This window comes from Trichomonas vaginalis, chromosome IV, assembly GCF_026262505.1.
Source record: "Trichomonas vaginalis G3 chromosome IV, whole genome shotgun sequence".
NCBI lineage: Eukaryota > Parabasalia > Trichomonadida > Trichomonadidae > Trichomonas > Trichomonas vaginalis.
The window spans coordinates 3,050,446-3,076,470 of record NC_067206.1 but is presented as its reverse complement, the minus strand read 5'-3'; the positions used below and the strand labels follow the sequence as shown (position 1 = coordinate 3,076,470).

General features: G+C 32.3%; 14 protein-coding genes and 1 pseudogene across 15 annotated transcripts, besides 3 other annotated features; 4 read left to right on the top strand and 11 right to left on the bottom strand.

Annotated features, from left to right (window-relative positions):
* Nucleotides 1-10: 10 nt before the first annotated feature.
* TVAGG3_0018800 (KREV interaction trapped 1-related family) lies at nucleotides 11-2,179 on the bottom strand (the record flags this gene model as incomplete). Its single annotated transcript, XM_001324675.1, has 1 exon — nucleotides 11-2,179. One exon carries the CDS (start codon nucleotides 2,177-2,179, stop codon nucleotides 11-13), a length of 2,169 nt encoding a protein of 722 aa, XP_001324710.1.
* A 699-nt stretch (nucleotides 2,180-2,878) lies between these two features.
* TVAGG3_0018790 (spectrin binding) lies at nucleotides 2,879-4,472 on the top strand (the record flags this gene model as incomplete). Its single annotated transcript, XM_001324674.1, has 1 exon — nucleotides 3,170-4,327. One exon carries the CDS (start codon nucleotides 3,170-3,172, stop codon nucleotides 4,325-4,327), a length of 1,158 nt encoding a protein of 385 aa, XP_001324709.1.
* Nucleotides 4,473-4,534: 62 nt separating this feature from the next.
* Nucleotides 4,535-5,223, bottom strand: TVAGG3_0018780 (syntaxin-16 family; the record flags this gene model as incomplete). The annotated part of the gene is made up of 1 exon (XM_001324673.2): nucleotides 4,605-5,213. One exon carries the CDS (start codon nucleotides 5,211-5,213, stop codon nucleotides 4,605-4,607), a length of 609 nt encoding a protein of 202 aa, XP_001324708.1.
* A 396-nt stretch (nucleotides 5,224-5,619) lies between these two features.
* On the bottom strand, nucleotides 5,620-6,579 carry TVAGG3_0018770 (uncharacterized protein; the record flags this gene model as incomplete). The annotated part of the gene is made up of 1 exon (XM_001324672.1): nucleotides 5,643-6,551. One exon carries the CDS (start codon nucleotides 6,549-6,551, stop codon nucleotides 5,643-5,645), a length of 909 nt encoding a protein of 302 aa, XP_001324707.1.
* Nucleotides 6,580-6,693: 114 nt separating this feature from the next.
* On the top strand, nucleotides 6,694-7,374 carry TVAGG3_0018760 (uncharacterized protein; the record flags this gene model as incomplete). Its single annotated transcript, XM_001324671.1, has 1 exon — nucleotides 6,694-7,374. The coding sequence occupies one exon, from the start codon at nucleotides 6,694-6,696 to the stop codon at nucleotides 7,372-7,374; it is 681 nt and encodes a 226-aa protein (XP_001324706.1).
* A 110-nt stretch (nucleotides 7,375-7,484) lies between these two features.
* Nucleotides 7,485-7,506: a terminal%2Cinverted (terminal inverted repeat of Kolobok-1_TV transposon ID:TVAGG3_0018730).
* Nucleotides 7,485-10,485: a mobile genetic element.
* Nucleotides 7,871-8,287, bottom strand: TVAGG3_0018750 (uncharacterized protein; the record flags this gene model as incomplete). The annotated part of the gene is made up of 1 exon (XM_001324670.1): nucleotides 7,871-8,287. The coding sequence occupies one exon, from the start codon at nucleotides 8,285-8,287 to the stop codon at nucleotides 7,871-7,873; it is 417 nt and encodes a 138-aa protein (XP_001324705.1).
* Nucleotides 8,587-9,163, bottom strand: TVAGG3_0018740 (annotated as a pseudogene). The gene has a single exon. A coding segment is annotated over exon 1 (577 nt).
* A 1,592-nt stretch (nucleotides 10,486-12,077) lies between the features above and the next one.
* TVAGG3_0018720 (Serine/threonine-protein phosphatase 2A regulatory subunit B'' subunit gamma family) lies at nucleotides 12,078-13,265 on the top strand (the record flags this gene model as incomplete). Its single annotated transcript, XM_001324668.2, has 1 exon — nucleotides 12,078-13,265. One exon carries the CDS (start codon nucleotides 12,078-12,080, stop codon nucleotides 13,263-13,265), a length of 1,188 nt encoding a protein of 395 aa, XP_001324703.1.
* A 27-nt stretch (nucleotides 13,266-13,292) lies between these two features.
* Nucleotides 13,293-13,432: a mobile genetic element.
* A 105-nt stretch (nucleotides 13,433-13,537) lies between these two features.
* On the bottom strand, nucleotides 13,538-15,303 carry TVAGG3_0018700 (dolichyl-phosphate-mannose-glycolipid alpha-mannosyltransferase protein; the record flags this gene model as incomplete). Its single annotated transcript, XM_001324667.1, has 1 exon — nucleotides 13,556-14,620. One exon carries the CDS (start codon nucleotides 14,618-14,620, stop codon nucleotides 13,556-13,558), a length of 1,065 nt encoding a protein of 354 aa, XP_001324702.1.
* A 554-nt stretch (nucleotides 15,304-15,857) lies between these two features.
* On the bottom strand, nucleotides 15,858-17,326 carry TVAGG3_0018690 (transducin beta-like protein 2 family; the record flags this gene model as incomplete). The annotated part of the gene is made up of 1 exon (XM_001324665.2): nucleotides 15,935-17,191. One exon carries the CDS (start codon nucleotides 17,189-17,191, stop codon nucleotides 15,935-15,937), a length of 1,257 nt encoding a protein of 418 aa, XP_001324700.1.
* Nucleotides 17,327-17,448: 122 nt separating this feature from the next.
* Nucleotides 17,449-19,850, bottom strand: TVAGG3_0018680 (uncharacterized protein; the record flags this gene model as incomplete). Its single annotated transcript, XM_001324664.2, has 1 exon — nucleotides 17,449-19,848. The coding sequence occupies one exon, from the start codon at nucleotides 19,846-19,848 to the stop codon at nucleotides 17,449-17,451; it is 2,400 nt and encodes a 799-aa protein (XP_001324699.1).
* Nucleotides 19,851-19,912: 62 nt separating this feature from the next.
* On the bottom strand, nucleotides 19,913-21,085 carry TVAGG3_0018670 (WD40 repeat-like family; the record flags this gene model as incomplete). Its single annotated transcript, XM_001324663.1, has 1 exon — nucleotides 19,913-21,085. One exon carries the CDS (start codon nucleotides 21,083-21,085, stop codon nucleotides 19,913-19,915), a length of 1,173 nt encoding a protein of 390 aa, XP_001324698.1.
* An 84-nt stretch (nucleotides 21,086-21,169) lies between these two features.
* On the bottom strand, nucleotides 21,170-22,703 carry TVAGG3_0018660 (uncharacterized protein; the record flags this gene model as incomplete). Its single annotated transcript, XM_001324662.1, has 1 exon — nucleotides 21,262-21,813. The coding sequence occupies one exon, from the start codon at nucleotides 21,811-21,813 to the stop codon at nucleotides 21,262-21,264; it is 552 nt and encodes a 183-aa protein (XP_001324697.1).
* A 501-nt stretch (nucleotides 22,704-23,204) lies between these two features.
* On the top strand, nucleotides 23,205-24,389 carry TVAGG3_0018650 (arginine transport; the record flags this gene model as incomplete). Its single annotated transcript, XM_001324661.1, has 1 exon — nucleotides 23,205-24,389. One exon carries the CDS (start codon nucleotides 23,205-23,207, stop codon nucleotides 24,387-24,389), a length of 1,185 nt encoding a protein of 394 aa, XP_001324696.1.
* An 884-nt stretch (nucleotides 24,390-25,273) lies between these two features.
* Nucleotides 25,274-25,937, bottom strand: TVAGG3_0018640 (retrograde vesicle-mediated transport, Golgi to ER; the record flags this gene model as incomplete). Its single annotated transcript, XM_001324660.2, has 1 exon — nucleotides 25,341-25,937. The coding sequence occupies one exon, from the start codon at nucleotides 25,935-25,937 to the stop codon at nucleotides 25,341-25,343; it is 597 nt and encodes a 198-aa protein (XP_001324695.1).
* Nucleotides 25,938-26,025: the final 88 nt, after the last annotated feature.

The following is a 26,025-nucleotide window of genomic DNA, read 5'->3' as shown; positions in this document are numbered from 1 at the left end:
GGAGATATTTCTACGGCCACAAACATCGAATGTGTGCCTTTTCGTTAATTACGTTGACTGTGCAGTCATAACTCAATGTTCCGAAGCCGGGATACCTTCTAATGAACTTCAACCACTTCCTGATCGCATTGAACTTGCTTATTTCAGGATATTCAGTGACGTATTTCAATAATTCTGGTCCTAATGTATGGGAATACTCATTACACTCTGGGAAAAGGAAATGGATATTATCTGGAAATGTTGGATTTCTTAAAGCATTGGCATCAGCTTCAATGAAAAACTGTAATGCGGCAAATTCAAGGGCAATTTCTTCCAAAACATACAAATTATCACCGAAGAACCTTGTTTTGGAATCTTTGTATGTTTGCATGGCTGTTTCGAGTGTTGAAATGTCAATTCTTGACAAACAAAAGAATTCTCTTCGTAATGTGAGCTGATTGAAGTGTTTTGTTTGTTCAGGGATAGGTAAATGTGGATTTAATGGTAATTCTGTTTCATCTTCTGTTGCATAAAGGGAATATCCAAGAGGATTTTCAATTCCGAGTTTTTTAGCGAGATCTTCAACGACATTTTCAACTGTATTTTCAGCATCGATGTTTACCATGCGCGGCTGATAGTGTGATGTCGATACCATGACCTTTAAATCTCTTTTGAAAATATATAAAGCAGTTCCTTCAACGAATTGGTACTTTTCGAGTGAAGAACCTTCTTTCAACCAAAACTTTGTAGCTCCTGGTGCTGTAAACATGAATGAATACCTTGGTTCATTATCTAATTTGAAATTTTCAATAAGAATGTTACGGACATCTTTGTATTCAAACATTTGGAAGAGTTTGATCGTTTTCGGTTCAGGGTCTGACTCCAAAAATCCGAAAACAACCTTAACTTCGTAAGGAGCGAGACCTTCATTGGCCCACATCTCGTAAAGCTCGTTTCCTGTCTTCTTAACAGCTCCGAAATCGATATTGGCGAAGTCATCATTGATATCGGCATCAATAACAATTCCATTATCCAGCATAAAGTCTGTTGTACCTGTTCCATCGTGGATATTCTGGTCTTGGTTGTTTGCTCGTAAAGCAACTGACGAATTGAATAACGCAGGGTCTTGATCAAGTCCAATATTTTGATCTTGCTCGCCATTTATAGTATTGAAGCCTGTATTGTAGTTGAATGATATACCTGTTTGAAATTGTGGTGGTTCGTTAGTTGAATCGAATGCGCCGCTAAATGGATCGTATTGATGAGAAATTGTTTGGCCGTAATTAACTCCTTCTTGCGTTTGTTGGTCATAATTCTGTGCATTAATGCCTATTTGTAACGGAGCGCTGTTTGTTTGTGAATAAAGACCTAATGGCATTGGACCAGTATTATTTTGAGCGAAAAGACCTAGTCCTTGGTTCTGTGTACTGAACAGTCCAACTTGAGCAGTATTCTGACTCGCGAATAATCCCATTCCTTCAGGTTGTGCAAATAATCCAAGTCCTGCTGGTTGAGGAGGAGCATTTTGAAAAAGTCCTCCTTGGGCTTGTTGTTGGTTCATCTGGGCAGTAAAAAATCCCATCGGCTGTTCAGGTGGCGGAGTTGCGAATAAACTTAATCCGTTATCTGGACTTGGAGATGAATTTTCTGGAGTCATTCCAAAACTTGGTGTACTTGTATTTAGTGCTGCTCCTGATGATAAAGATAATGTTCCTGAGGCAAAATTCATGTTATTAGTTAAATTTCCTGATGAAAATGGTGAAGCTGGATTCGAATATGTATCATTCATAGAAGGAAATTGAGTATTGTTGTTTGTTGATAATAATCCTGATTGAAAATTGTTTTGATTCATATCATTCGGGAGATACATGGAATTTAGAGGAAGGGATTGTAAAGCAGGCTGTATTTGTTGAGGTTGGGCATACCTATATTCTATTTGCGTTTGATTGGTATTTGGGAATATTTGTAAAAAATCTCCATTCTTAGCGTTAAGAGAACGTAATGTGATATCTTTCTCGATAATAACGCTAACCCCTTGTGTGTTTCGATAATAAACTACGTAGTTTTGTGTATCGAAAACTTGGAGATTTGAAAACGCCATTTTAACAAGTTCTCCACTTGGAGAATCAATAGGATATGAAAAACTCTGTACATTTCCTTGGGTTGTAGATGTTATTGTGTACAGGGTAACATTATTCATTTACAAATCAAATCTCTGAAACAAAATTCTCTGAATTTGAACATTATTCAAAAAATAGCAAATATCATGTAATATCTATACACGCAACGATTCGTATTTACATCTCTCAATTATTTAAACTGAAAAAAAATTGGATTTTGAGAAGAAAAGGAGAAGTTCTTATACTCATATAAAAATTTAATATTTCAATAAAATTAGCCAAAGCCAATTGATTTGGCAAATTTTGTCACTTTTGGGAATCGTATCAACCGAATTCTGGTTGAATATCATAATCAGATACATTTCTTAAACTATAGTTTTATTATTGCCTTGTCTGGTAATTCACCGTATGAATAGTTTGCCGTTAAACTGATTTTTAAATCTCCAAATTTGATTGTTCAACTAAAATCCATGTTCAATCTGATGTTGATGAATACATGGATCTTCTTATTATATATCTATGTATTTTTACTTCAAAGCCTCGTATTAATAAATTTTGTATATTTCACTATCTTTATTGGACATCTATGTAGAATATCAGCATAGCAAGATATATATGAGCGTTATATTCGTTATATCTAACTCCAAATCTGTAATTAAGCGATTTCATAAGTAATGATTATGAAACTGAGAGGCAAATGGTATGATACATTCATTAATTGCTAATGCATAATATTAAACTTATGATAACAAGTTCATTTTTATTGAGGTGTTCCACCTATGAGTGATCTTCAAAATTTATTGCTTGATTACAGCGAATCAAACTTTGATAAGATCGTTAAACATATAATTGATAATGATTATACCAAAGATGATAGCAGTTGTAAACAATTTATCCGAAGTTTGATAAACTATTCCAATGTTAGACCTAATTATTCAAAAATTTACGCTAAAATACTCAAAGAAATACATGATAAGAATGATAAATCCCAGATCATTCCGAATTCAATTTTACACGTTTGTTTTATTCCGCCTGCTCAATCGTTTATTGCATCTGAATACATTCCTCAAATGAATTTTCTTTATCAATGCTACTTAATTGGAATTTTCTCATTCGAAATGTTGGATCAAAGAATCAAGTATTTAATCGATAATAATGATTATATCAAAGGTATATACGCTTCGTTTATTGCCTACTTCGCTCCTGTTATGTTTGAACTCGATCGAAAGACGTTTTTCAGTGTTAAATGGTTTGTTGAAAAGAGAATGGAAAAGAACCTTTATATGTCACCATTCAAGCAATATATTGATTACATGAACGAGGAAAAGATCTCAAATCTTCAAGAAATGATAAATAATACCTTCCAAAAGGATTCTTTAGCTTATTTCATCATGAAAGATGACTTAGATTCCGTAACCAATCGTACTTGTTTACCATCATTTCAAATCAACGATTTACTTCCTAATACAATTTATTGTAATTCAGATATCATGAAATTCCGTTTTACACCTCTCGAATTGTCTGCCTACTTCGGTAGTATTAATGTGTTTAAATTCTTTATTGAGCAATCAGCAGATTTCGAAAGAAATTCAAATTTAATCGCGTATGCAATTGCAGGTGGAAATATGGAGATATTACGTATCTTACAGCAAAGAGAATGTAATTTTGAATCTTCTTTGAGTTTTGCGGCGAAATACCATAGATTTGAAATTTTCCAATGGTTAGTTGATGTTTGCGGCCAACAGATCAATAATGATATATTACTTACTTGCTGCACTGTAAATAACTTACCATGTCTTCAATATTGCTTCGAAATCGAAGATGGTAATTTTATTCAGACAATCCCTGACTATAGTATTGATTCATTGATAAAAGAAGCCGTAAAATTCGGATCCCTTGACGTTTTCAATTACTTAATCTCTTTTCCACATGAAAAGATTGAATTTGCTACTTCAGTTATATTTAGACAGCCACATATGGTTAAACTATTATTAGATAGAGGAGATGTTAATTTCGATACTAAATTCATCAATGGAACAACACTCGAAAAAGCTGCAACTTGTGGTGATGTTGACATCATCAAATTAATAGTTGAATCTGGAAAATACGAAATTTCAGACCAAACTCTAATAAATCTCTACGGAGCTGCAAAATATTATACTGATATCTTAGCAATGGATTATTTCAGAGAAGTTTTCAAGCAGAGGAACATCCCTGAACCAAAATGACCCGTCTAAATGCTTTTCTTCACAGATTTCAAAGAAATTATCTCTCTATGAAAAATCTATTGATTCAGTTTCTTATTATCAAATTATACTACTTTAATATGTTTGTTTTTAATGAATTATGAATAAAAGTATATGTTTTGTTCTTTCCTACTATAATCTTGAAGTAAAAATGAGATCATATCAGTTGCATGTATAAATAAGATTATGTATGAAAGGTAAAATATTGGTTTATAAGTAGGTTGAGTCGGAAGAAAAGGATATAAATAGTTAAAACTACTTAGCAAATACGGCATTTTGGTTGCAACTTCTGAGCTTCGTTCAACTCTTTGTTGCCTTCTTCCATTTCAGTCTTAGCTTCTTCAACTGTATTATCAACACGAACAACAACCTCATGCTGTTCTTGAATACGAGTATTAAGAAGTTCGGTGGCTTCGTTCAATGCCTTTTCATCCTCAAGGATATCTTTAACTTGGTTATCCACGAAATTGATTTCTGCTGTCTCCTGATCTAATTCTGACATTTGTTGTTGTTTCTGTCTTGCTTCTGCGTCCTGGCGATCTCTTTCTTCTCTTTCAGCTTGCTTCTTCTTTTCTTCTTCCTCGTATCTGACGCATTCTTGCTCGAGCTCTTGATTAAGTTTCATGTATTTGTCCTTTACTTCCTTGTAATGAGCTTCGAGAGCTTCCTTGTCTGGTTTATTGTATGTGTTGAATTCTTTTGCGAGATCTTGATCGAGTTTCTTCAAATTAAGAAGCTGAGATCTGACATTCTTTCTTTCCATGGAATTGCTAAGACTGCCAGAGTTCTTTTCGAGTGTGTTGATGCGCTGTGCAAAAGCCTTGATGCGTTCCTCTAGTGATTGGTTTGCGCCTTTCTTCAATGACATGAGATAAAATATCTATCGGTGCGATTTTATGTACTATTCAATTATCGATCGCAACATACAAAAATGGCCAAAACACGCATTTTGTATAAAGCAATAAAAATGATGGTTGATTTTAAATTATCTCAAAAAAATTATTTTGGCTATTTTGAAGAAAATTATTGATTTCATTGTTTTTAATATCTATATCCAAAATTCATTAAAGCCACCGAGTTTGATTTTTAAAATTTTTCCAAATTTTTGCGAATTTTTGGAAAATTAATTCAATTTCGACAATTTTTATCAAGAAAAATATTTGTCATGATTTTTTTTGAAAATTTTAAAGACATGTAATATCATAAAATCCCTAGATATAGCTTGTCCATTATATTATGGTTGATAAATATTAGAGTACAAAAAATTATTTTAATTTCGCACACATTAATAAATAGTTTATTCTTCACCAGCTTCTTCCTCTTCTATGTCTTCTTCTTCATCCTCTTCTTCGTCTTCCTCTTCCATATCTTCTTCTTCATCTTCTTCCTCGACTTCTTCTTCAGCTTCAGATTCTTTGACAGTTGACGACTGAGGCTTCTCAACAACCTCTTCCTCCTCTTCTTCAACAATGTAAGAAGATTTAGCTGTACTAACGGATTTTGCAGTAGATGCCTTTCGAGATGATACTGATTTAACAGTTGATGACTTTCGTGATGAATGAACTGACGGTGGGGAAGGTGGAACTGGTAACGGTTCAGCTGGCTGATAAACCGGCTGAGGTGGAGGAGGAGGTGCTGCAGCTTCTTCCTTCTTGTTTCGTTTGTAGTTTAAGAACATCTTGAAATCATCGTATAATTGTTGTGCAGCAGTTGGATCGAGCGGATCAATTCCAAGCTGACGAATTTCATTTGGACCACGGCGAATAATATCTTCTGCGGATACCATGTAAGCTTCTGTTGGAGTTAAGTTACTCTTCTTGCTATGATGTTGATGGTGATGATGACGATGATGAGGTTTCTTGATATCTCTTGATATTACATTGGATTTTGGTGGTCTAACAGAACGTAAAACTTGCATGTATAAGTGTTTTTGATCGCTTAAACCGAGAATGTTTCCAACTGGGACAGGCAAACTCTTCTTTGGAATAGCACCACCACTCTCAACGCTTGCAGTAAATAATGCCATTTCCATACCGTGGTTGTAAAGGAAATTTGCGACATGTCTGCAGGCAGCAACGTATGCATCATTTTCCGGAATCTTGGGAACATGGCGTTTACGACGAATTCTCTCTGGTGCTTTGCGAGTCATTTGAATCGCAATCTTTTCGAAATATACTTGGCGAAGGATATCACGAGCTCTCGACATTTCTTTTGTTTTCAAGTATATGAACTTTACATAACGATTTTACAAAACAAAAAAAAGTTGATTCTCCAAAAAAACTGACAGATAATTTCCGATCATTCCCGATCAAAATTTTGTCACTTTTGGTTTGGTTTATAATTCATAAATGTTCCTTAGAGACCTTTGGTTGTTCTTGAATGGAGCTGTATTAACATCAACTGTTCTATCCATGATATTTGGCAGAAGATATCCATATCTATTCTTCGTTTCATACTTATGTATAATTTTGTTGTATTCATTAGTTATATATCTTAATGCAAGAAACATAAGAGATCTCAGACAATTGAAATCATACTTATGGAAGAATGATTCATTCCATATTCTCGTAATTACACTTGTATTTGCCTTATTTACAATTATACAACCAATTTGGATATTTGCATACGGATTTTCTGCATTTTATCAACTTCTCAATTTTGTTGTTTCGCTTTATAACGGAGTTCAGGAAGATCAGGTTCCAAAATTGATTCAGTACTTAAGAAAGTTTAACCAAATTCTTACAAATCCACCATTGGCACGAAGCTTATTAGTGAGACTCGAATTATTTACAATGTTGGGAATTAGATACCCTAATGTACTCATAACAATGGCTTTACAGATTGGTTACTTAGTATTTGGTGTTCTCTTTAGATACGCAACGGACGATATCCATAGAATGTATTGGGCACAATGGAAGACTACACTTTTGGGATTAAGTCAGAGATTCCCGGCCATTAGCTCAATCGTGAACGCAGTAATCCGTAACTTTGAGAATTTTGGCGTACTTGCCTATAGATTGTACCAATAAAAATTTCTATATTAAAAATTCAATTATTTTCTCTTATTTTTCAATCAGTAACAGTGCAATGTTCCTAATAGACTATGAACATTTAATTCTCTTCCCAAGGATGAGGTTAAGGGTATAGTAAACTCAAAATTCTAGAGTTTTGAGAGTGCCAATAAACTCTATAGGCCTATATATATCTATATTTTAAAGGAGAGGTTACGCCATAATATTTGATATTATAAATTATTAATTCAAAATAAAAGTAGAAAATGAAACTAATTTTATTCTAACCTATATAAATATATCAATAATCTAAAATGATTATAGTCTGAACTATATTTTACCAGATTATCAAATATAAGAGAAATGAAATAAGGCATAAAAATATCATAGCATAATTATTGGATAAATGCATTAATAAATTATTTATATCATAATGAGAAAAAATCAAAATAAGAAAATGAGCATAATAATAATTTAATTAAAAACAAAAACAATAAATAAAATGTAATTTTCGTTAATCAAAGTCATCAATGTCTTCGTCTTCTGATTCCCATTCGGACTTGAAAACTTGATAATCTCCTCCTGGTACACTCTGAATGAATTTTTTGTATTTGTTCTGTTTTTTAGAACCTTTTGTAACAGTTTTTTGTTTCAATATCATTTTGGAGTAACAATTCTCTTCAAATGATTTGACACAATCTTCTGGAAGTGGGGGAAGATGTAATGCTTTTTGTATATCTCCGAGAAAATGCTCTGGATCATTCCATTCTAAGATTGCAACGTTAACTCTAATGTTAATGTTCTTCCAGGCTCTTGATTTGTCCAAATAGCATGCAATTTTGGAGTTAAACGCTTCATTCATGCAGGTAGATCCAATGGAAGAAACTTTGGAAACTATGGGTGTCCATTTGTGAACCCAGTCATAGAGCATGAATTGAAGTTGGATCGAATTGACACCTTTTTGCCATTCAAAGCATTTGTAATTGTGCGGTTCGCAAAAAGAATGATTGCCTACGTAATGGTAGACACAATTCTCCCACATTTTCGTACGTTTGTCAATATTTTCTTCGGCAAAACATGACCAAAGCCACATACTTAGGCTTGCATTCAGACCCCAGAAAGGTCTCTCTATTTTTTCAATCTTCTGAGTCTTGTCGTTGAAAACTTCAACTGTCTTATGAGAAGCTGAGAACTTTGTAAAATCTTTTGAGATATTTTTTGATACATGACCTGGATCGAATCTTTCAAGATGAGAGACGCCAAATTCTTTAAAGACAGAGACACTTTTGTTATCTCGGTCTTTAATAATCTCTTTAACATCTTTCAAGATATTGTATTTCTTTAATTGCTTCAAGATGATTCGAGTTCCAGCACTTTCCATATTGTTGGAAGCTCCGGAATACTGAGCATGCTGTCTGTTTCCACCAATATGGTTGATGTTCACGCATGCAAGAACTCTTTTTGTGACAGCATCGAGCGCAGTTACTGTACAACTTGGCGAGTTTCGCCTGTGCGTCCATCTTGCATCAATGGATAAGTAACCACTGAAGGACTTTCTCGACAGCATTAGGGAAATACTTTTAAGTCTTCTAATCTTATCGTCACAAAATCTCTGTTGTCTCATGACACCACTCTTCACAGGGGGCTTAGTTCCACAAAGAGAAAGAAAGCGAGCACCTTTTGTATATGGCATTCCGGTCATTATGCAAGCACCAAGCATCTGTCGCGCTGAGAGTCGACGACGTTCGTGGAGTAAAATGTTATGCATTGCCTTTGTTTTCCGTTTTGGGTGAACAATATGGCCCATACAACAACAAAAAAATGAAATCCCGCCAAAAGTGAAAATTGAATAAAAAGTAATAATTAATAAATATATACTATATCATTAGATGAATATTTTGGAATAACATTTTAAAATCGAGGTTTTTCAATGGATAACGGTTCAATCAAAAATTTGACCCATTTTAGAATCTACATTAAAAATGGAACATTTCTGTCGTTTCAAAATTCCAAAATAACGTTTCTATTCCTCTCAAAAGTAAAAATAAACTTTATTGGGGAAAAAATATTTTTATTTTCCAAAAAAAAATGAAAACCTTAAATGCAAATCTAATTTTGATGCTTTTGTTTGTGATTTTTTGGATTTCGAAAAAAATTTGAAAATTCAGACAAGTTACCATTAACACTAATACGTTTCAGCGAGTCGGTCCCATCAGAGAAATTTTCATAAATCGGCGATATAATTTATTATTTCAGCAAAATATTCTCAGATCCAACTAGAATAAGGTCAAATTATACAAATTTAGCAAAGGCTAGTTATCCTACCTATTCAATTAACTTTAATTTTAAATAATTCAAGACAATTCTCAAAATTACCTTAATAATCGCGTTCTCTTCGCAAAATGACGATTCATCATTCACTACCAGCATAACTGAGGGCTTGTGCTCACAGAATAATACAGATAATTTACTTATTAATGCAAAATTTAGTACCAAAAGGTAATCATAGAAGATACAAAAAAAGTTTCTTTATTTTGATTGCTGATTTTATTTCTTCTAAAATTTACCAAATCTAAAAAATCCAAAATTGAATGCTATTGAATTTCATGTTTATGTAACATATACTATTTATTATATAAGGAATAAAAATTTTATAGTTTTAATCAAAAATAAAGGTGTACTAAATGCATACAAAACAAGGTATTTTTTACTCATCCAAAATATGTTAACAGTGCTATTTATATAATCAATATCCGAATTTCGAAATCATTTTGATGAAATCTTTATTTTAAAATTGAGTTGACTGTTAAAATCACCCGAGAAGAGGGATTATCTCAATGAAAAGTGCATAAAATAGCAAACGCACAAGATGGCACTATGCAGCTTTATATTGTTATACAGGATGAACATATAAAATGTTTGGAAAACACTTACTTCGTTCTACAAATGTGTATCTCTTTATATCAAAGATTCTTCTCAAATTATTGAGAGACTTCTCTCAAAAAAAGGGAAATTTGATAACTAAAAAAAATTATGGCATAACCTCTCGTTTTGCATAGATATATATTTACATGGTCACAGAGCTTATTTTCATTGTCAAAACTTAAAAATTTTTAGTGGACTATACCCTTAAGCAGGCATTCAACATAATTGTATGTTTTTGCTGCACTTTCGTTTATATTATCTATTATCAAAAGTAAAATAGCAATTTGTAAATTGAAAGAAAAGATCATCATTCATTCATGTGTTATGGAATATTATTTCAAGTATTTTAAAATAGAGCAGTTCAAAAGTTCTTTTCAAACTAAAAATTCTATGAAATTACACAAAATACTTCTATTTTTATATAGCATTTCTTGAAAATTATACAAAAAATATTCACGCTTTGTCTCATTAACGCTATAGTTCAATTCAATTTTTTGAAAAAAATATACGTTTTTAACTTTGTAATATTTACAGACAAATTACAACTCATCACTAATAAAGTACAACATATCATTTTTAATTGAAATAATAGTTTACGCTCCTTTTTTATATAAATGTTTACAAGTCTTTCCTGGATATGTATCTTTTATTCACATTATGATTGAGATATTTATCTGCATATGTATAGTTTCTTTTCATCAAGATATTACAATGATATTGCATTTTTTTATTGTTTATATTAAATTCTCTTAATTATATGAATGTTAAGAGATTTGAGTAATAGATGTTATATTTGATTATTCTTGACACAAGATATAGCTGAATATTAAACTAATTAATTCTAAGGTTTTGTGATCGTTTTTTTTATTTTTTTATGTTTTGATTTCAGAAAGGTAAATTACTAGTGAAGTATGGTTAAATGAAACAGAAAAAGTATTAAAATTTACAGGAAGTGGAAACTTCTCTGGACAGACAAACAATAGTGATGTTTATCACTTACAAATTTCAGGTTTTACTGCGTTATCTTCACGTTGCTTATATAAATATAAAAATTTAACAAACTTTACAATACTTGATACAACAACATACATAAATGACAATATTTTTCCTTTAGGATGCCCACTTCAATATTTTTTTCTTCCAAGTTTTGTTACAAAGCTTAGTTATTTTAACCCATTTGATACATGGAACATATCTTATATTCAAGTCTCCCAATCTAGCGAATACTTCTGCGATATTGACGGAATTTTATATACCAGAGATATGAAAAAGCTTTATTGCTATCCTGCAAAACATCCAGGCGAGGTATATGTCGTCCCAGATGGGGTTACATTTATCGCAGGCGATGCCTTTAGTTTTGCGTTAGAAATCAAAGAAATTTATGTTCCACCTTCAATAACAATTATATCAGATTACTTTGCAAATGAAGTGAAGAATCTCGAAAGATTAGTAATTTATAAAAGAAAAGACGGGATGTATTTTTGTAAAAATGGGTGCTTTATTAATGTTACGAAACCCCAAGAAGACATCGTAATATTTCTTCCTTATTCGCTATGCTACTGCAAATTGAGCAATAATTGTCCTTCTAAACACCATGATTATTCCATATCATGGCAATTATTTTTAAATTTAATTAATCTCATGTTCATTGTTTAAGTTTTCATGACTTATAGCCATGAAGTCTATGCGTTATTAGCATGGGCTGCAGATTAAACATTTAATTTAAAGATCTTCAATCCTGAATCTATGAATTTTACTTGATGAATACCTTTTATCGTTCCATATAAAATAAGGGAATGTCATTTGATGGGAATGATGACGTGCAAGAGGCCGTTATTGCAGAAATTCGCAACTTCAAGGATGATATATTAGGAAACAATATCAAAGGAGATGGTGCGATTCCTCATTTCGGCAAAATTAATATTAAAATGTCAGAAAATGCAAAAAATGCACTTGCTGCTGCAACACGTAATCACCTAAGCGAAGTAATCAAAAATAAAATGCCATCGGATGAACAAACTAAAGAGATTCTTGATTATATCTCAGATGTACAAACTGGCTTAATTAAATATCGCAGAAAGACATTTACAGAGTTAGCTGAGAAATACAAAGCTTTTAGTCATCTTTTTGATAATCAAATCATTCGAGCTTTTGTTATCAGTCGAAAGTATTTTGATATCGAAAAATTCAAGAATTTCCTTGCATACATCAAAGTACTCAACTTAGATTTTATGAACATTCTTGAATATTCTTCAAACGGAAACGAATTTGTTTCACAAGATGATTTTCTTGGTTATATCAATGAAAGAATCATGTTTTCCTCACAAATCAAGCAGATAATAGAAGAAAACCCAGACGAAAAAGATTTATACTCTAACTATTTACTAGAAATGACTTATTTGTCCCTCGATAAATTTAGTAGGAATCGTTTATTAATTTCTGAAATTATTACAGCACCATGCTTCCAGCAGTTCTTGGAAATGGACAGACCACAAAGTCCCTGCTCATTTAACAGCTACAGAAACCAAATGCAAAATTTCAACAAATTATCAGACGACCAAGGCTTGATTCCTTTAGCAAACTTCAAATACGCGTGCGACCGAACATTTTCGAACGCATTCTGTACAAGATTATTTGAATATAGCGTTACTTACGATGGATGCCTTGATTTCTCCGGCTATCTCCATATTTCTACCACAATTGAGCGTCCTGAAGAGTTCAGCCAAATGTATTTCCGCATTCTTGACGTTGATGGCGATGGAATCTTCGGACCAAGCGATTTACTCTACTTTTATGAGGGAATGTGCGATGAAATTGGCAAAATTTCAGTTTCCTTTGATACTCTCCTCCAAGAAGTTTTAGATAATATGAGCGCACACCAAGTTGGCGTTACATACCAAGAATTCGAGTCATCTGGCAACATATCATGGCTTATCGATATTTTGAGCAATATCGAGGAGTTCAAAGTATATGTTGGCGCTTAAAATTGAAATTATTTTTTTATTTGTTAAGGGTGCCCTATAGACGATAGACCACCCTCAGAAAAGCACTTTTAAGGCTATTATATTGAGAACTAGAATCTGGATAATCCATTCATTCGAGTTCTAATAAGGTTAATTTTGTGATGTTTACATTATCGTTATAGGGCACCCTTAAATAAAATCAACCATTATCCAATATTATTCATGAGTAGTTATACTTTTCAGCAAAATTGTTACTCTAATTCACATTTTTAATTTTTATACTAAATTTCTTTATTTCATACAATTACTGGTTACTTAAATAAATGACCATAATAAAATGATTCATTAAATCGATACTTATCCGGATACAAAACTTCTAATAAGAAATCATCAGGAGCTTTGTTAGTTGTGATCTGTCCATAATAATACCAAAGCAATATTACAATTGGAAAACCTATAAAATAGATAATTCTCGCTTTAAATATCGGATTTGAAAAAATTGGATCAAATCCAATAATTAATGCCACCGTGAATGCTGGAAGTGCATATCTGAACAAATCCATATGGAAAATCGATATGACATATATGATATAAACTGTTGAATAAATTGCAATTGGAACACAAGTTGTATACATCATCACTGTTGCAGCAAGTAATGGTGTTATAACAGCAAACAACATATGACTCTGAATACAGAATTTTTCATATCGAGATGGGATAATAAGTGAATACAAAGGAAATCTTATCAATCCGGCTGTATTCATGTTGAAATTTATATATGCCTTATACGAGTGGAACCTTATTTGATGGAAATATGCAACAGCAGGAGTTGCAAGAAAGCCTAAAGAAGTAAACATCGCTCTGAGAATATCAAAACGAAGTAAGTATGAAAGACCAATTGTCCCGACTATAGAAAGTCCTTCTATTCTTGTAATACATGCTCCCCACATTGATAAAAGCATAAAAATTAACTGATCAGTTTTGAAAAATATTAAAGCCAAGTAAACATACATCATGTAAAGAGGTTCACTTGCACCAACTGATTTGTAGAGAGTGAGTCTAATAGGAATTATCAATAGCAAATATGAGGAATAAACCGGATCAACAACGCAATTGTAAACAACAAGTAAACGACGGAATACAAAAGCAATTCCTACAGATCCAAAAAGAATTGCTAAAACATACCCGAGCCAGTAACAATTTAAAGTTATGGTAGCGAAAAATCGTATTAATAGCGGATATCCTGGTAAATGACATGCAAAATATGATGGTGGATAACGAAATGCGCGAGTCCATGGATTGTTTGGAGGAATTTTATATAAAGTTTTTGCAGCATAAACGTAATTAGGCCCATCCCAGTAGCATAAGAAAGCCATATTAGTATTGGAGAAAAATGTCGTAAACCAGATGACAAATTCTATGATTAACTGAAAACCAATCATTTTATAATCATTTATATCTGGTTTCCAAAGGTCTTTTGGTATTTCTTTTAATGGATATAAGCTAGACATCCATCTTTTAGAAAATGATTCTGATTTTGATGACGTATTCTGATCATCTATTATCTCTTGATTATCCATCACCAAAAATGAATAAAATTAGATGAAGTTTTTGATACTCATAAGCATATACTTGATGATTTTGAAATATCATTGATTTATGTAAAAATTTTAGTATCAAAAAAGAAATTTTTATTTGGATTCAGCTACAATTTTTTCGAATGCCTCGAGATATCCGGGTACATCTTCCATAATCTCTTTGGCTGGCTCGAATTGGCCACCTTTACGTAAATGTGAAACAGTTCTAAGAGCTTGTCCAAGTTGATTCGCACCAATTTGTAAAGCAGATCCTGCACACTTGTGCGCTTTTTGATAGCAATCCATATCATCCAACTTCGCAAAATTATCAATAACTTCATGAATAAGAGGAATAATTGTAACATTCCATTCTTCCATTAATTCATCTGGGAACTTTGCATCCATGAGTTCAAGATTTTGCTCTACAATCTCTTCATCAATAACGGGCTCTTCTCGTAAACTTTCTCTTGTCATTTCAAAATTGTCACATTTCTGAAAATTTATATGTGAACGGCCATTTATCTCGAAATCATATACATCAATAGATAGGTAAAATTATGACATAAAGTTAATTTTCTTTGAAAAAATAAAATTGTTTGGTTGATTGTATCTCACATAAAAGCGGCCTTTTCTATGCATGAGGATGCATTCCCATTCAAAATTGATAATTTTATTTGAAATCGGAACAATCAAGTCAACGTAGTCTGACCTTGAACATCTGCATTGATTATGACATAAGGAAATAATTGAGCTTGAACATGGAGTAATAACTAATATTAACATTTTGATTTCAATTGATATCAATATATATGAAATATCTAACCGTAGGCTAGAATACAAATTACTATGACAAAATAAATCTATTTGTCTGTTCGTAATCCCATCAATGAAATATTTAATTAATCAACAATTTACTCTTTGTTAATGAGTTCAGCATTGTTAATTTCACCATTTATTTTTCAAGTCTGATACTTTTCAATCATACTTTAATACCAGAAATAGGTTCAATTAAATTTAATTTTTAAATTTTCAAGGTCGAAATACTATAAAATGAATGAAAAATTAATTAAAATACAAATATTAAATAGTTTAGATATCACCATGTTATAAACTTTATTTCTTATCAGCAAAACGATAAGATTCGATGTTTGGTTTGCTTCTTGAACCAACAAATATCCAAGCATCATCATTCGAGAACTGGAGGAAGTTTACTTCTCCTTCGTGCATCTCATTCAATGCTCCGGAGACCTTTCCATCCTTCAAATCGACAATTGTAAGTTTACCCTTTCCAGAGACAATTGCGAGTGAAGCACTGAACACAGATGCCGTAAGAAGTCTTATTCCTTGTATTTCCCAGACATTTCGAGCCTTGTTCTGTTGAATCTTGTATGTATAAACTGTAAGAAGTCCATCAGCTGTTGCAACGACGAGTTCGCCTGTCTTTGCACAGAAGGCCATCGCTGTAACAACTGCCTTTGTTGGAACAGTGCAGAATTGCTTCCATTCTGTCTTTGACCAATCGAAAACTTCAATTGAAGCTCCAACAGCAATGAAAAGACGATTGTAGTCGTGGGATGGAACAACATGGTTAATCTTCTTGCCTTCGAATGAAATTTTGCCGATTTCTTGGAGTTGCATGTTGTAAAATACGATTTTGTTGTTATCAAGGTGTAATGCGATGTATTTAGCTTCTGGATGAACTATGATTGCGTTGCATGCTGATTTGTAGACGTTTTCGATCTCGTTTCTTGAGTCTATGACGAATTTTGATTCATCATCGAGTTTAAGATTAGCAATGATAAGTTTCTTGTGAGCATTTTCTGTATAAACAACCTTGAGACCTTCGGAACGAACGAAAGCAGCGTTAGTAATCTCAAACTTGTCTAATTCGAATTGTTGAGTTAACATTGTTGGAGAAATGTTGAAGAAATCTGTGTAGTATAAATGGAAAATACGATCCTTTGATACTGCACAAAGGAAACCTTCATTATTAATCGACATTGACTTAAGAGCGCTTTCGTTTGTATTTAATGGGAGATCAGAGCGTCCCTTGTTTCTTCTGATGATGTTTACTTTTTTATTCTCTTGTCTAGCTTGTTTCTTTGGATCTTGTTTTGGACGATTTTTTGCTTCTTCTTCAGCAATGGCTTGAGCTTGGTGTTGTGGCATTATTTTAGCAGCTTTCTTTGCATTTGGACGTGGACCTTTTGGTTTTTTGACGTGCTTTTCGGTCTGAAATCCTGGAACATTTGGAGGTTCAATTCCGGCCATTTCAATTACCTCTGCTCTATGTTTGTAGACATAAATACAAGAACAAACAAAGAGAACTATTAAACCAATCATAATATAAGGTACATAATCAGAGAACATAATTTCTTCCCTGTTTTTTAATTTTTTTTTATCTTTACATTCTCTCAAAATAAATAGTCAATTACAGTATCATTCTGCAATAAGCGAATCATAATGACCATGAGTATTACTTTATGTTTCAAATATTATTGTCCAATAATTTCATGATTTGATAAAACAATATCTATTTTCCTCAAAGATAGCATGAAGACAGCAACAGTAAACAGATTATCTACTAAACTCTAATATAATTTAATAAACAAAACATAATATATACATTAAAAGAATGGTGTTATTGATAATTTTGGATCCATTTGTGCGGCATACGCAGCACCTCTTAGTCCTAATCTACCAAGGAACTTAATATAAGGCCTTCTGACTCTTGGATCTTTCGAATGTTTCAGAGATCTATGAATAATATCTAAATCTTGGTCAGAAATGTTTCCAATTCCGCATTCAACAGCTTTGCACAATATCCTCAGTGATGCAGCAAGCTCAGCGGAAGGCGCAGTTCTGTTTTCAGGAACTACAGGAGTATCAAAATCAATCAAAGGTTCATCAGGAATATCAATATCAGGAAACGACGGACTTTCACAACGGGTTATGATAGAAAAAGCCAATTTCAAAGTGAATTGCGTCAGTTCTTTTTTGCCTTTTAAGTTCTTCTCAACGAACTTAATTGCTGCAGCTCTCACTTCATTTGCACCTCCTATTGTTAGCCATTTCTTTGCGGCAGGAATTACAGAAGCAAATTCAATTGGTCCAAGTTTCATTTCTGACAAAACATAAAAAGCACCTGAACATTTCATCGCTAATGGTCTTAGCACTCTCATAACAAACCAGCTTCTAAACTGATTCGAATTCCTTTCATTTATAAGTGTATCAACCCAATCATCAGTGTATTTCGCTGTGACAGTGATCAACAAATTTCGTAATGGTTCGTAATTCGAATTTACTCTGTCTAAAGCAGTGATTAAGTTACTTAGAACATTTGGATTGATACGAGAACTGTTCGATGAAGTAAAATAATCAGAAATTATCTGTGTAACATCCTGAAAAATCAACATTTTTGTTAAACTTTCTGATAAAGGAGAAAAAACATCGTTGTTTTTGGTCAAACTCAGCTTAATTGCTTCTTTTGTTGCTAAATATATTGTCCTTGCATTGTCTCCATTGAGAAATGTCCTAGAATAGTCAATTTTTGACAAAATATTATAACTTGTTTCGAAATTACACATTTTTGAGATAACAAACGCTGTGTAATTCAGAGAATCATCATAAACATTCGATCCGTAATTAAATGAGTAAGCACAAACTAAAGTTGTCAATTCTAAAGAAGAAATCGAATTTGTATCAAAATTTAAAGGATTATTGTTCAAAATAGCAAGCCTTGCTAAACATTTAGCTGAAAGTTTCGTTGACTGGTTGGAATAATCAACAATTGTCTGGATATAATAATTCAAATCAGATCCAGAGAGAATACTTGGTTTAGACTGTGCTCTCTTCAATAATCTGACTAATAGGTGCATAACACCAAAGTTTGTGCCCATAGAACGAATAGCTGATATCGAATCTCGAACTAAAGGAAAAACAACGTCATCTGAAAGTAATTCGCAAACTTCAGCAAGATGACCAAAGAACATAGATGCAGAATGAGTCTGTGAAGCAAAAGAATCCATGAAATGAGATAAAAATGAAAAATTTCGTGGAGGTTGAACTGTTGACGTAACAGCAACGATTTTGGCAGCTGCTGATGCTTCGAATTGGTTTGTTCTAACAAGTGTAACTAATTTTTGAACTAAATTTGGATGAAAATTTTGAGGAATATTTCTTAATAAAGCTAGATAAAGAGAAGTAACGAATACTTTATCAGGGATCTTTGATTCAAGCATTACTATTTGTGTTAATGCTCTTGCTGTTAAAGGATTTGCTTCTTTTAGATGAGAAGCAACTGTATAAATTAATTTTTCGATTTTATTCTTTGGCGAAGTATTCTGTTCAACTATAAATGCTGGTATTGATACACCAAGCTTAATTGGAGTCTTTTTAACTGCACCATCTAGTAATTGAAACGCAAATTGAGGATTTTGGCCCCAATTTTTTGCAGTACGAGTTAAAAATGTAAGAACATCTTCAGAATATGATGAATTGAATGTAGATGGATTCTGAATTAACGAATTCATCAAATCCCAGTTTGGTTTATCGAGAATTGTTGAGTTATAACTGCAAAATATGAGAAAACTCCATATGGTATCTGCACTGAACTCAGATTTCACTTCATGAAGTAAATCCCAGAAATTTTTTGAATAAGTAATCAAATCTGTTGCAGTTTGTCTAATTGCTGTATTGGTGGCGAATTCTTGAGGGTATTTTTCGAAGACAGATATAACTGAAATGAGAATATCTATTCTTAGTGTTGGCGCCCATTTTACTAATTTTGAAGCTGTTATGCATTGTAATGTCCATCGAAGTTTAGACGATCCGCTTTCACTCGGATATAAAAGTGGTAGTGCTATATTTGCAATAACATTAACCTGAAATTGCTTCATGAAATCATCTTCTAAAATATCGTCTATTTTACTAAGAATATCGCATACTCCTGTATATTCTAGTGATCTGTATGATATTTTGAACTTATCAAGTAATGAATTAATTTCTGGGTCATTAGACCCATCCATCAATTTTCTTGATTTAAAGAAAAATGAAAAATATTAGAATGTTAATAATAGTTATACAATTTGTTTACTTCTGTAATGCTGAGTTTTCTTTTTCTCCAAACATATCTAAGAAATGAGGAGCATTCCACCAATTTGGAAGGTTTTCCCATAAAATTGCAATGCCATTTTCATCAAATGTTAAAAATGATGACTCTTGGATACTAACAATTTGAGAAATTTCGCATTTATGGAGCCAAGATAACTCAATAAATTTTTTCTCATTTTTATCGGCTGGATTACTGCTATCAGAGAGTTTACAAAGAAGAATATGCCCTCCTTTGCAAATAAGAATGAAATATCCAATTCTTGCAAGTGGAAAACAAATTTTTGGTGAAAAAGTTGATGGAAATACAATTTGGCGACTAAGAGTGCCAGCCATGTATGATAATATAGTATTCTGATATATTATTAATAGTAATTTCTTTGATAACAAAACGAAATCAATAATATTTTCATTTGTTTGAGGAGTAATTGGTTCTGGATCAGAGAATGTGAAATCTGGCCTTGCTGTAACCTTGTAAATGATGTTAGACCCTTTCTTTGCTAAGTAGATTTCTCTGTCATCGCAAATTACTTTTTCCGCATTTGCAAACGTTGCCAAATCTTTGCAATTTGGATTATTGATGATAGAAATGATGTATGATGTAGCTTCTGTGGAAATTAATATGTATTGTTGGTCTAAATTCATACAAGAAGCTTGAATAATTGAAGAGTTAATTTCGACTTTTAATATTAACTGGTTTTTATTATCTTCTCCAACTAAGTGAATTTCACCATTTTTTGTAACTATGACGAATATTTTGTCGTTTAATGGAATGAAAAATTGTGGTTTTGCAATATCTAATGTAATAACATTGAATTTTGAAGTCTGGTACTCGAGAATATAAATTTTATCATCTGAAAATGCAACTAAACGAGATGAACCTATATTAAATACATTTTTAATTTGAATTGAACCAAGTTCTTGAGTAAATTCTATATCAGGTAGTATATTCGATAAACAAGTAATCGTTCCTGTATCAGATATAAACACATAATTGCCAACTTCTCCTTTATCAGAATTATATTTTATTGCTTGCAAGAATTTCGCTTTGAAATTGAATTGTTCTGTCATTTTTGAAGAAGTAAACATTTTCTCGATATCTCTATTCCATATTTCATCAGATAGTGTGAGAGTATCTGATGTATTTCCTCCCATTACAAAATCTGAACTGAATAGAAAGAGAAATAACACTATAACATCACTTGAAAAATCTCTATTATTATCCTAATTTTTTATAAGATTCATGAATATTTCGTGAATGATTTTATCAAGTTATTATCATGTTCTTATACTGTGTAAAATGAATGAGTTATGATATGCATGGTAATATTTTATTCAACAACAACAAATTTATCTAATATACATCTATATTGAGAACAAATTTCATCGTCAGAGCTTTCTTTGGCGAATCTTTCAATAGTATCAATTCCAACTATATCATCTACAGATATGGCAAAGGATTTTTGCATTTCATTTTTAAGAAAGATTTCTAAACAGTGGTCAACAGATCTGACCGCATATGGAGTGTACGAATCATTCAGTTCGGTCGCTATATATTCTAAGGATTGCTGATACATATCAAATTCAGCATCATTTAATTCATTTTCAACTTTTGTTAATAATGAATTAAAAAGAACTATAAATGGTCCTTTTTCTCCAAATCTTGCATCTTGTGACTTTTCCATTATATACGAAATAAAGTCAGTCTGGAAAAATCTTTCGTAAAATTCTTTCGAATTCAGAAGATTAGCAAGCATCTTCATTACAGATCCAATAATTTTCTTATCATATACCTCAATAGATCTGCGTACAAGATCTAAATCGATATCTACGTAAAAAATTTCGTGAGAAGCAAGAACTGTAATGAAATCATATGCTTTCATAATAGTATTGCTATTGTTTGAATGAAAAAGACCTGCAATCGGTTCTAAAGATGATTCAGGAAGTCCTTTTTTGTCAAATAATTCAATTCCAAATTGAAGTGAATAAGAGAGGTGTGGTAGTTCAATATTACAAACATTAAGCGATTTCTCAAAAATCTGAATGAGAAAATTGTAAGAATTTTCGATCAAATCATCGTTCAAAAATCTTCTTAAGTAAATGAACAAATGCTCGCAGAACTGGAATGACGGAAGTAATGTAAAGTTGTAGATCTGCTGTGCATCGAAAATTGAAGAAACATATGTAAAATCATGTGAACTGAATGCAATTAGTGTCGTATATAGACTATCGTCAGAAACAACTAGAGAATTCTGATATATATTTTGAAATAGATTCTCTAAGAATGAAATTGAAATTAATTTTGATTTGAAACACTCATAGTTTGAAATAATGAATGAAGTGCACGTAAGTGAATTGATAATGCATCCAGAATGTTGTATTGAACATGACATGTCACATATAAAATAATAAAAATCTTCTTCGGTATCTGAAAATATATAATCCTGGGAGGCCAATATCTTTGAAAATGAGCTTAAACAACCTGCCAAAATGGGATAGTTTCCTCTTGAATAATAGTAGTTTATCTTTTTACAACTCTCATCAATTAAATCTTCTTCATACGAATAATCATCATAACACCATTCTTCCTCTTCATCATGCATATCCGTATTTCTATTTATGTCTTCGCCATTTTCTTTGTAGATCATGGCTCGACAATACGAAAAAAATTAAGGTCAGACAATAAATGCATTCAAGGTACATTAAGTATCTATAGCAAGAGGAAAATAAGATTTTGTGTTTAAATCAGATCATCTATGTTATTTTATTTTGCCATTATTTTAACCCCTTAAAATGATATTTTTACATATTATACTCTAATATCCGCATCAATTGCAGAGGTTTGCACATGTGTCGGCTCTCAAATTATTTAATTAAAATTCTGAAAATTTAATTACCAAGACAATTATACATTTGATAAGTATCTCTCTTAGATTTGGTTTGTGCAATAATTTTGTTTCTATTTTGAAGAGTTTTACGCATGATTGCATTTCAATCAGATTCATTTCGAAATAATCAGATGAAACAACTGTATCTATTTCAGAAATCTTCTAAATATTATAGTTCAAGCGTAGAAATGAGAGGTTGGCCCAACCAAACTTGTGACAGATATTGAAAAGTGTAACGACAGATGTGAAAAGTGCCAGATCTTTGAAACACGATAGAACTGAAACAAAAGGAAGAAACAGTTTATAGATCAATATTGAATAAATTCATCCGATGTTGTATTTATCTCACAAACTTTCAAATATTTACAATACACAAACTAAAATCTATGGTTGATGAACCTGTTATAACTCCCTCAGCTGCCAGGGCAAAAAGAGCATATATAATTCGCTATGCTGGTATGATTATTATTGGTATTTTAAGTAATTTACCATATTGGGTAGCTTATTCAAATTCACAAGTTGTTACAACTCATTTTGACAAAGAAGGACACATTGGCGCCGTTTCTTGGGCAATTGTATTTCTTTCCGTATATGCTACACTATTCAACGCATTCCTCACGAGTAAAAACGTATCTTATACTTTTAGAACTATCCTCAATGGATCTTTCATGATTATTGGATTAATTGGTGCAGCATTTGCTCCTAATTTCTGGGTTGCAATTTGTTTTATTGCATTCGCCGGTGTATCATCAGATTTTGGAGAAGCTGTAATGCTTGGTTACGCAGCCTCATTTAATGATCAATCATTATTGAATGCATGGGGTATTGGATGTGGTTTCTCTGGCTTAATTGGTGGAATTTATTCTTTAATCTGCCAAAAGTTTACCATCTCTTACTTCTGGACATTCATTTCAGTTTCACCAATTGGAGTTATATTCCCAGTCATATTTGTTACAATGCTTAAGATGCCGAAAGAGCAATCACTTTTGAATTCAAAGGAGATTGCAAGTATTGAAAGTATGCCAAGCTATGAACATATAGAAGAAGATGTACCATTCTGCTCATGCTCTAATTGGAAGAAATCTTTCCGTTTTATCATTAATAATATTGTTATGTTTTCTTTCCAATATGTAGCTCTTGAAGGCTTAACAGACTGCTCAATGACAAAGCAGGAAAAGATTAACGAACCATATATTTTTGGATACTACTCCCTTTCATATGAATTTGGCCAATTCATTGCAAAGTTTTTGACCAAATGGTTAACATTAGATAAGTTAGAAATAGCTATTGTTCTTGGAGCGATTGATTTTGCAATTATGCTGGCAGAGGCAATCACTCACTTCTTCCCCCACATCTATCTTTGCATTCCTCTCTTTTTCATTGGAGTTCTCGGATCAATATCATACATGTCAATATTTGACGTTATCATGCGTGTTCCGAACACAACTTATAAGGAGAGAGAAATTATTACCAATTATACATCTGTTTTCATTGGTGGCTCAATCCAGATAGCATCATTAATTATTCTTGTCATGCAAAACACTTTCTTGAAGAAGCAATGCATCAAATAGAGTAAATGTTTTGATTATTTATTTAGAAATTAATAATGCCTAATATCTATAAGAAATGTAAATACCTTTGAAATCGATGATATGTTCTGACAGATTGTTGCATTTTCGTATAATTAATATCAAGCAAGAATAAAACTATTTATGTTGCCAATTAAGCAAGAGAAATCTGTTTTCATAGATTTTCAAACTATAATTCATACAATTATGCTGAATGTCATTAAATGGTAAATCTAATTCAAATAGAGATAAAGCAATATGCCATTATAGTTTCTGCAAAATAATTTTCCCTTTTGGATGATGCTGGCTTGAGCTTTGACTGTGTTATGCAAAAAAAGAACCCCGTAAAAATAGCATTGAAAGTGATTTTGAATTCAATTTTGAATGAATAAATCCGATCTTTTTCATTCTGAAATTACCCAAGATTTTGATCGCCACGGGCGTGAGCGGCCAAAATACTGAATCCGAGTAATAAAGCCACAATCATACTATCCTTGAAAACGATACACTTCCCACCGTGAGACGCTCAAGATCGTAAAGTTTGAATAGATATTTTACAGGCGCGAATTTACTGCTTTTTGATGAAAAATGGCTCTTTGTAGAAATAAATCTGATCAAAATAGGCTAATCTTAGCATAAGTGTAACTCTCAAGCATGAATATAATGCAATAAACTGAAATAAACTTGGGATTTTAAAATTGAAATTAGATTTTTGACGCTGTCTTTTAAAGCTGGCAAATAATCAAAACCTTATGACATGAGTAATGCATTTGCTTAACACATTTCTCGAGGATTTATTGAGTTTTGTCTTGGAGAATAAAAAAGCAGCAGAAAACAATAGAAATAATTATTGTTAGAGATGATATTTTTAATGCTAAAAGACGAACACGATTAGCACTAGTCTGTGTAGTTTTATACAGAATTTAATATAACAATTCTTTAAATATGAATAAATTAGCAGCAGCCCTTCTTTTCATGAGAAGGCTTCTTATCCGCTTCAAGATTTACAGCAGGTGGTTGCTCGGAAATAACAACATCTTCGTCATGATTGAAAACTGTATCATAAAGAGCCTTTGAAAGAATTTCAAATAGGGAGGAAATGCCAGTTCCATCCTTAGCTGATGTTGAAATGACCTGTACGTGATGCTCTTCTGCCCATTGGAAAACTTCTGCTTGGTCGATATCGCAATTAAGGTCGCACTTATTTTGGACAACGATAATAATTATGTCTCCAACATGCTGCTGTAAATATGAATACCAACCAGAGACGTGCTCGTATGTTTGCTTGTTGGATTGATCAAAAACAATTACAGCAGCATTTGCGCCCTTTGCATAGACTGGAACAAGGTTACGAAATGTTTCCTGGCCAGCTGTATCCCAAACACTGAGGTGGAGTTGCTTTTCGTTAACGATTGTGTCGACTCTTGTGGATGTCGCTCCAACTGTTGATGGGATCTCGCCATCAAGCTTGAGATATTTATGAATGATGGATGTCTTACCTACTGTTGAATCACCAACGAAAACGACTTTAAATTTTAACTCTTCAGTCATTTAAATAAAAAATGGCACTTTTTGATCGACGAAATCTTATTAGTTGGTTTTCGCTCTATGAAAAACGAGATGAGTATAGTCATATAAA